At 30.2% G+C, this 10728-nt stretch overlaps 1 protein-coding gene across 1 annotated transcript; it reads right to left on the bottom strand.

Annotated features, from left to right (window-relative positions):
• Positions 1 to 5802: 5802 nt before the first annotated feature.
• Positions 5803 to 10667, bottom strand: LOC116770085 (uncharacterized). The gene is made up of 6 exons (XM_061527687.1): positions 10500 to 10667; positions 9686 to 9740; positions 8813 to 8938; positions 8084 to 8229; positions 6827 to 6997; positions 5803 to 5901 (listed from the first exon to the last, which is right to left on the bottom strand). Exons 1-5 carry the CDS (start codon positions 10578 to 10580, stop codon positions 6827 to 6829), a joined length of 579 nt encoding a protein of 192 aa, XP_061383671.1. The 5' UTR covers positions 10581 to 10667; the 3' UTR covers positions 5803 to 5901.
• Positions 10668 to 10728: the final 61 nt, after the last annotated feature.

The raw sequence follows: 10728 nt of genomic DNA, 5'->3' as shown, positions 1-10728 counted from the left end.
CCTCTCTAAGATGCTCCTCTTACGCGTCTGAATAGACACTCCAAATGGCTGTAAGTTTAAATTTAAAAGGATTTTTTTAATTTAAAGTCCAATTTGCAATATTCACACTCACGTAAATATGATGATGGTGTCAGGGACTATACGTTAAACGATAGTTTTAATTTGCTCACTTATTTTACACATAATATATATTAATGTTTATGAAAGGACCACACGAAAATATTAACACTTATCGTCATACGAAAGACGCACTCCTGTGAAGACTACAACTACAGGTCTTTGTTTGTCTCATTATAAATATATTTCCAGGTATTTTTGTAGGAAGGTTATATTTTTCAGTTCTAAAGTTTTTGTTATATTTAAGAAAACTGTGTCACGTTTGACACGGACAAAGATAGACTAAGTATTTTAATAAAACTGATCTTTTATATATATTTTTCTCATACATATCCATCATTACAGTTCAAATATTATATTATATAAATTAAAACAATAATTAAATAAGTATTGTTATATAACAAAATTTTGTTGTTGTTGCAACAGCCGCTTCAACAAAAACATTAGTTTCTAAGAACTCCTGACGTAACCATTATTATAAGATTCAGTTTAATTTTGGATTATTGTGATTAGTGAAGAGTAAGAATAAGGTTGTGTGATGTTAGTTTGATAGGAGACAGTTCGTTCTCACAGTACAAAACAAAAACCAGGCACTGAAAATTTGTACTAATCAAATTATAATAGCAGTCTTTCGGACGAATTATTCATGTTATTTCGAATCGAGAGGTCCTACCATTGCCGTTAATGACGAAATCAACAAAGTGCAAGGATTAAGAAATACGGAAACAGAAATTAATCTTTATAAATAGATCAACGAATGATACATAAATTGTAACTATGTAATTAAAAATTAAAAAAAAATATTTTAATATTTGATATATATCTATATAACCTTTTAGTTATGCTGGTAAATTTAAATTAACTAAATTTTTTATGGGTTTATCGTGACCTTTTACTTAAGGTGAACAACTTATAACTAAATCTAGGAAGCTATTAATACTATTAGCATACAAATGTGACTGCGACTATTGGGGGGATGAGTCTAAATGAATCAGTTAAAAAAATATTAGAGAGACTTAAATCAGACAGCTTATATAGTTGAAACTATTATCAGCCGAGTGAACGGATATCAGAAATGTCATTAACATTATATTGAGACCTTAATCTGTTTATTATTAGATTAATTAAATGTGTTATTTAAAATCTAAGGTCAATATATTTTTTTTTTAAGAAAATCCTCAAATTTATTGTGAGATCAAGACTTTTGCGAGTATTCATTTAAATAAAAGTAATATTTACGGATTTACTCCGCGTGTTTCGAATACGAGATCCCACATATCGTCCGCCCGTGATCACGTTTGCTACAAAACAGCCGAAACGTCGGGAGTACCTATGTAGTTAAAATCATAAAAAAACGCGTAGTACTCCGAAACTATTAGTTATATTTAATATCAACTATTGTAATCCAAAAAATATAGATTCCACGCCCATAACTGCTAAAGTGACTCTTTTTTTTTTAAATCACATACTTTCCGGCCATTTCCATTATGCCTCGTCCCTTCCATAGTGTAGAATTATCTATAGAGGATAGTTTTTGAGGTCAGATCTTTAAGTTATTAACACCCACTTGTAATTTTTTTTTGATATTTATAAAAAAAAATTGACACATGGGGATTCATAGAAAAATTTAAAAATATTCCTTTCACGAATAAAATCTCATATATATATATATATATATATATATATATATATATATATATATATATGAGATATATATATATATTAATAAATTAAAAGAAACTGCTCATGACATGTAATTTATTAGTAAATTTTATTTCATAACATAATGTCCGGTGTAGATTAACAAAATACGGTTCTCGACTTTTATCTCCATAACGTAAAATGTGGTTTATACTTATAATATTCTATATTCATGGAAAAGATTATAAAAAAATTACTGTAATATTTGAAAAAAACTCTAAGAATAGAAATTTTGTGCTATCTGAATGTTGAATTACATATAAGTTACATTTTATTGGTAAAGGGCTATTTTTGATCAAAATCATGACTTATGGTGTTAGCATTTTACACGTAGATCTATAAAAAATTTGGATTCAAATGTTTAAAGTAAATATAAACGTAGGGCCAAAAACAGAACAAATTTGTGATATTCATTTCTTATATACATTTGATCGCGAGCTTACATCAACTGATAGAAGGAAAAATCCCAATATGAAGACAGTCGACTGATTTTGTTTTCAATTGTATGGAATAAGTATGAAAGAATAAGTTCAGATATTGGTATACACAACTCTAAACAAACTATTATTATAATGAAATAGATACATCATTGGTATCCTCTTCGATACAAAAGAGATCTACATACACACACACACATATATATAATGTCTAAACGTTTCATTAATTTGTTTCATTCTCGATGAATGCTTTCTGTGCACGTGTCGGTAATCTCATATTGGTATAATGTCAAAGTAATTGTGTAGGTACAACATTGATTCGTCCTACACACGCCGTGTTTCTAATCCGAGACTGCTTATTTCTATGTTTTAAGAATCACGAATTTGTATCAATTTGTCCTCTATTGTGTATCTTGTGGCATGTTGTTCTGACATTCATGGCGTTGTATAAAAAGTGGATAATTTCTATCGAAGGTCGAATAAATATTGCTTCTTGTTATTATTTTTACCTTCTATTATGTTATCATCTGCAAGGATACACGTGCTTTGTCCGGGATATACCCTTTTTTATGAGACGTTTAAAAATATAAGGATCTTGAAATACCGCGCTTCATGTTGGGGATTTTTATAGCTGAGAAGTACAATCGACTTTAATGGAAATGCAACCGCAGTCGCCATTGTGAATGGAGTTGTTTGTCGAAGAGGTTTCCTTTACAATTCTAACTAGCAACTATTAATTTATTGCCACATGAAATATTTATTCGATATATTATTACTATTTCCATTACACCTGTTTGTTAAATGGCTTTTCTTAATTGTATTTTACATTTTTTACTTTGGACCTTTGATTTAATAACAGATAATTTTGATCTAATAATTTAATTATATTCATGATTATTTTTAAATATTTAAACCGTTAAAATAAATCTCCTTAATGTTTAGATTTTATGATACGCACATATCTTTTAATATTAACAAATTTAATTTATTAAGTTTAATTAATAAATTAAATTAATTAATTAATTATAGATTCAAAACGAACAATTTATCGATTGTCACCTCTTCTGTTATGTGTTATTATGAATATGATTTATGAATAACAACATTATTTAAGTGACATAAAAAATCCGTTCAGTAATCATTGTTTTAAATTTTAATAAACGTCTATACAGCCTCAAACTCTGTGGTGTTATAATCGACTAGTTTTTTATATTGAAAACTCTTTACGGTTTTTATTTAACTGCATCAAATCACATGACGCATTCTCTAACGTAGACGATTGATTTGATAAGACTCTGTGATGTCATAACTTACTAACGTTATTAACGTTAACAACGGCTTGAATAAAAACAATAATATTTTTATTTGAATTTAGAATTTCTGTAATGAAGTCTCAATAAAACGTATATAAAAGTTGTTATCTCATTAACTTACTAAAAGAAGAAAATACCAATTTAGTTTGTTAGTTAGGGGCCCATTAAACCTTCACCTGGGTCGCAAGTCCCAGGCACTGTTGAAGCTCCTCTCCCTGCAACGCGATGGACCTGGCACCCGCACGGTGAATCCATTGAATGCTTAGAGGTTTCGTCTCAATAGAGTACGGTTAGGATCAAGTAGGAAGGCTAAGATACGGATATATTAAAGACCTTTATTCGGCAAGACGAGAATTCTAAATATAAGATCCATGCAATGAGCTTACAAATGCGGAATGAGTGGCTATATATAGGAGATTTTTGCATTCCATTAGCAATAAAATGACGCACTTTAATTCATGATTGGTGACCAGCACTGCAAAAATTTTATCTCAATGGGTTCCAGATTACTCTCCCAGATCAGAGTAATTTAGTAAGATGGGGCAAAGGTACCGAAAAAACTTGCTACATCTGCGGGGAGGCAGTTGGAACTGCTAAGCATTTGCTGGTGGGATGTAGGGCACTCCTGGATAGCGGGCAATACTCGCGTCGTCACGATAAGGTTTTAGAAATCATACGTGAAGCGGTTAGTCTATCGGTAGTAAGAGCGCAAAAAGAAATAACCACGAACCAACGAACAATAGTTTTTGTGAGGGAAGGCACTAGGGCTACAAAATCAAACGTCAAGCCTTACTCTATTACTAAAGCGGCTTCGGATCGGACTATAATGATGGATACGTATGAGAAGCAAATTAAAATCCCAGAGGATATTTGTGCGTCGGCCTCCAGACCAGACATATTTTTATGTTCGCGAATTTTACTGCGCGTTGTACCTAAAGACCATACCATCAAGGTCAACAGGTATTATGAGCTCACTAACGACCTCACTAAAAATACGTTAGTTGTAAATTTGGACGCGGTAGTAGTAGTAACGACAGGTATAACAGCCAAATCTCTCTACGACTTGCTAAAAGGCTTGGGCCTGTCAAGAACTAACATCAGTTCATTCTTGGAACGTACGTCGAAGGCAGCCCCAGCAGGTTCGTTTCAAATTTGGTTAGGTAGAAAGAGGAGCTTGGATAGTGGAGGTGAGTGTTTAACACGCGTTGGATAGGGGCCTCTTAAACCTACACCTGGGTCGCAAGTCCCAGGCACTGTTGAGGCTCCTCTCTCTGCAACGCGATGGACCCGGCACCCACACGGTGAATCCATGGTATGTTGAGAGGTTTCGTCTCTACACCTGGGTCGCAAGTCCCGGGCACTTTTAAGGTTCCTTTCCCCGCTACACGATGGACCCGGCACCCTCACGGTGAATCCATAATTTGTTGAGAAATTTCGTCTCTCCATTATTTTGTTTGTATAAATAAATCGTTTAAAGATATTGAATTAAACAAAAATAATCATAGTAATTTGAGTTAGAAAATAATTTAAATAATGAAAATGAAATTAATTAATATATTGTATTCTCACGTTCCCTTTAAAATGTTAGAGCAACTTTAACAGCGATATTTTATATTAAATTTTTTATTAGATATTTTTTAACTATAAAATTATTGATTTGATAACTTGAATTTAACGCAGTGAATGGTTGATGACCTCCGTTACAATTGAAGGGTTAACCAGTTAATTGAATTAGATTAAAGAAAGAAGGGAAAGGAAGGAAAAAGGTGGTATGTCGTCTGAAGTCGCTGTATTTCTATGTTGCATGGGTGTGTATGTGTGTGTAGGAGTGCATGTGTGTGTTTATATTTCCGTACGGTAAATCCGATTGAAGAAATTGAGAATCAAAGGCTAGTTTGAACTTTAATTAAGAAAATTTATTAGCAACACAATATAAATACTGTGTATATTATTTTCTCATGTACCTGATAATTTATAAATTCTTCATTAACAATAAGTTGTAAATGTAACAAAACAGTGTGACTATTAAAAAATGGCCGACTTGGCACTAGGTTCACTACACTTATAAAATTTTATTAGCGGATGACATAATTTTTTTTTTTAGAAAATTCGATCATACGATCATAGACAACTTCGTTTCAGTTTTTCAATTAAACACAGGAAATATATCTCAACGGCAGTTATTATGTGTAACATCAAGTTTGTATGAAATATTAAACAAGGTATGAAAATAAAACACTAAATAAAAAGAGCACCTTTATTATACTCGTAGTATATGTACAAGGAGTACTTATAAAGTAGTCTTTTTACCGTTCGAATGATATTTCGAGTACCTGAAATTTTTTTTTCAACACAAATCAATCATAAACCAATTATCATACGTATTATTTATAAAATTAATATATATTTTTTAATAAAATTTCAAAATTAAATGAATAAAAAAAAGTATAGTAATTACTGTACATAATATAATTAAAATAGGCATACACTTTCATGCAGAATAATTGTGTAATTTATTTTTAATCTGTGAAATAATTCTATGGTTCCGCAATTTTATTTAGCTAATTCGTTACTGAGCCTTTAACTAGTTAATAGATCAAATATTTATCTATCAAAAATTAATATTAATTGAATTATAAAAAAAATATATCTTTCATTTGTAGGACGTAATAAAACTCTTCGTTATAACAACACGAGTAGAAATAATATTAAGAAACAATAATAAAGTTAGTTCTAAATCAATAAATGATTCGACAGCTGTCATTTCTCAAAGAACTTTTATTAAGACTGAAGGAAAATTGACGAACGTAAAGATAACGTTCAAGAAAAAAAATGCGTACGCTTAGACCTTAGTCCAAGTTGGCATCGTCACGCTGCACACGACGTACGAGGCGTTAATAGTTTTTCATTCATAAACCTTAACCCATTGCAGTTGTTCTATAAACACTGCATGAGAAACAGGAAACGTTTGGTATGTAGTGTGACAATTCAAACTTGGACTAAGTAATGTTTGAAACAACACTTTCGGTCTTAAATATTTACAGTTAAGTGTTTGGTTGGTTCTGATAACTTATTAACTATATTCGCATATAAAAGGATTTCAAAATTTATAACACCGTATAGTGTCTGTGCTCCGATTCAAATGTCTATTTACGCACGTAATGAAAATCACGTTTTTATAAAAATGAATTTGATCTTAAATATAATAATGACTTAAAAGGTCGAATGACGAAAATGTATTTATTAATATATACGTACCTATTTGTTCGGGCAGTACTTGATTGTGTGGGCATTGTCGCCAGTGGCGCCACAGCGGCGGCAGGAGTAAGCTCTCAGTACCGGGCATCGCACGCGACCTTTACCGTCTTTGAGTGCGTGTGTTGTATACCACATTTCAGGGTGGCCGTTGGTTTTACAGAACGCGCACTCCTAGTAAGAAAGCACAAAAAAATGGCCTTAAAATCTTAAAGGAATTGCGTGGAAAAAGAAAGCCTTAGAACTGATATATCGTTTTTTGGAAGATGAAAAAGATATCAGTGTCTCAAGTGATTGATTTATCGTAAACAATTTTAAATCTAACCAATTTGTATTTATAACCTAGTTAATCTTTATAAGATTGAATTTCAAAAAGCAGAATAGCGTCCTGAAATTCCACGTGGACCCGCCTCAAATCATTTTTAATAATAAAATACGTAGGAGAATATTAACATAAGATTTTTCCTTAACGGAATTATTATCGTTTGTGAATCTTCCTTGTCTCAAACATTTGGAAACGAAATCGGTTATTTATTTAAACGTGACTACATAATTCTTTGATATGCATAAATTAATATTGAATAAAAAGACGCTATATGGACTGCTTATAGCATACTAGTTACGATTTTTGAAATAACGAACACAATCACTAGAAGTATTCATACAAGGAAATGAGTTGTATCTATTGCGTCTTTCTTTAGAAGTGAATAAACATTCCTGTTGTACTAATTATGTTTGTTTATAGAAGATTTATCTCAAATATCGATGGATATAAATCAAAAATAAAATAATTTTTGAATGTTACTAGCATAAAAGCTTATATAAGCTGTATACGAACTTACAAAGTAAATGTACAAATAGGTTTAAAGCAAATACATTGTTGCCTTGATCCTTTCTGCATCCGAATCCAGTTCAGTTCCTAATACAAACAATGCAATGGGCAATTCGCCAACACTAACGATATACAATGAACATCAACAAAATATTCCACTCATAACGAATCATAGTAAACAGATCGTAGGAGTTGTCGTTTTTTTAAGTTTACGTTTATGAAAGGACATTATTTCGAAAGAAATGTATTAAGATAATCTAAAATGATAAAAAATAGCACTAAACCATTGATTCCTTATAACATATTGGCACAAGTAATATTATAATTTTATTTCAACCGCCATTTTTGTTTCAAGATAATTATAGCCACAGATTATATAGATTAGTAAATGTAAACAAGCTGTATAGTTTAAAAATTATCATACTGACCAATTGTTTTTGCATTGAATGTCGTTGTTCCCGTAAGGTTTCAACATATCTCATTAAAAGGTTCATCTGTTGACCTGACAAGGACAAAAGGGCAGCACGTTGCAAGCGCACGGCCTTCTCGAAATCGAGGCGACGAGATTCTCCATCTATAAATAAATAGTCCATCCTTGAAAATACATATTCATTAGTAAGTCGGCTAAGGTTAGAATAATTAATTTCCTTTCAGCCAGTGACTGACCAAAAAGGTGCGTTGAGATTTAAAGAAATATATTACATTTTTATTAGAATGTTTGATGTATTAATTAAAAAAAATAAATAATTTTAAATAATTCTTAAATTCAAGGAAAATGCAATTTTCATATGAATGTTCAACATGAAACGATTTAAGTATATTACCTCTTTTAAGTTATTTTCGCTGCCAAACTTTTAGTCCTAAGTTACCTTTTTCACCTGTTATATCTTCAGAATAAAATCGTAAAAGATAATCAGTTTAAATGAAAAGCTACATTGGGACTTACATTTTTGTAGTATTATGTACTTTCAGAATTATTTATCGCATAGATATAACTTCTCATGTCTAGTTGTAATATTATAAATTAAAATTTGTTTGAAAATAAAAAAAAACTATTAATCGATTCTCAAAATTAATCAAATCAAATTAAATAATATTTTTGTTTACATTACTGTAAAAATTATATACATATGTATGTGTATTTTGAATTTTATTACCTGTGTCTTTGGTTGGCTGTATAGATTGAGTCTTGCCCTTTTCACACTTTCTACAGTCATATCCAGTATCGATAGTGACCTGTGCTTCTAAAACGGCTGGGTCAATCTTGACAGCGAGCAACGCGTCTGGAATAACACAAGATATTTAAATAAAACTAGTATTATTCGGATTTACTACGCGGATTTTATTATTTAAAAACTACATAATCCCGACGTTTCGGTTACTTTGCAGCAACCGTGATCACGGGCAGACGGGGTGTGTCACACCAATAATAAAATCCGCGTAGTAAATCCGAATAATACTAGTTTTATTTAAATGAATACTCGCGAAAATCTTAGATCTTAACACAAGATATTGTTAATCATTAATTATAGTATTTTAAAACGCTTATATCTTAAACATAAGTTATTCAAATCTAGAAGGTAAGAAACACAAAACATTAAAGTTTTCTGACATCCCTTGTATATTTTATATAAGCGGTTATAATTTCAATCGTACTTTAACGGTATTTCAGACGCCATTATACATAAAATAATCAATAAATAAAAATAATATGTGAATATATTTAAGTTAACGTATTTATTATTATTGTAATGACTTCCTTTAGATGCAATAAAATATTTTACTGGTGAATTACCTAACAACCAACTTAAGACCTAAAATAACTTTGTAATACACAATGTCATCTTCGATATAATCAAATTAAAGTCTGTACATTTAGAAATAAAATACAAATACAAAAACGAAAAATTAATTTTAAAAAAATCTTACCTAGAACCAATTTACTCTGTAAGGATTTATATTTTTTTAAACTTTCCATTTTTAATACAATAAATTTATAAATTATACAAAATTGAAGATAATGTACCTACCTGACTCCCTTTTAGATTTTCCGTTAAGACGTAATTTGAATACCGATTTTTCGTTCTGAAACAGTGATAAGTAAACTGCATATTAAAAAAGTCGAGATACATCGAATAAAAAAATTTTTATAAATATAAAAACAAAACAGATAACTATATATGACAGTTAATATACGAGTTGATTGATTTAAAATCGAACAATATAATCGTGAACACTAAAAATTCTTCGCAGTAGGTGTATGTAAACAAATAAATATTATTTACGTACAAAATGATATACAAATAGAAACGATTGCATAATGATGACAATAACGTTTGTATTACGTCTTATTATACATATTACAACTCCCATACAATTACATATACGAGCAAGAGCAATGAGTATCTATAGTTTACGTGTCCTTAAAGTAATAAAATTTGCATTACAATTATAATATCATATTGTGTTTTTTTTACATATTATATATAAATATTCAAAATTTTTGCCAACTACTATGTCTTTTTGATGTAAATTTTATTTACGCATAAAATGTTCTCGCTATTAGCAACCGACTGTGAAGCAGTTATATTTTTCTCTTAATGCCTTAGTTTTGTACATAAACTTATTTTTATATAAATCTTATTAAGATCTGTTAAATTATTTTATATCCTGTAAAACTGTATTCTTTTAAAACCATAGTAAGTGCATCTAGGAGAAAACATTTAATGCTTATAGTAATGGTGAAAAGAGATAGAAATGTTAAAAACAAAAATGAAAAAAGTGTTAAAAAAAATAACAAGGATTTCGAAGAAAGGTCAACGTTCAAAATAACTAAGTACTTACTGGAATTGAAATGTATGGTAATATTTCTTGAAATAGACGTCCTTCGCCATAAGAATCGTTGCGAATTTGTGTAACATCCATAATTATTTGTTAACAAATGAGACTTCTAATAAATCGTTAACGACATAAGCCTGCGTTGTAACTAATTCAATGTTTCGTGTATATTTGCGTCGATAGTTGAAAATATCTTACTACCCTCGAAAATATACATTTAAATTTTACTCTATAA

Source organism: Danaus plexippus (assembly GCF_018135715.1).
Source record: "Danaus plexippus chromosome 13 unlocalized genomic scaffold, MEX_DaPlex mxdp_15, whole genome shotgun sequence".
Taxonomy (NCBI): domain Eukaryota; kingdom Metazoa; phylum Arthropoda; class Insecta; order Lepidoptera; family Nymphalidae; genus Danaus; species Danaus plexippus.
The sequence above is the reverse complement of the archived record's forward strand: the minus strand, read 5'-3'. Positions and strand labels throughout refer to the sequence as shown.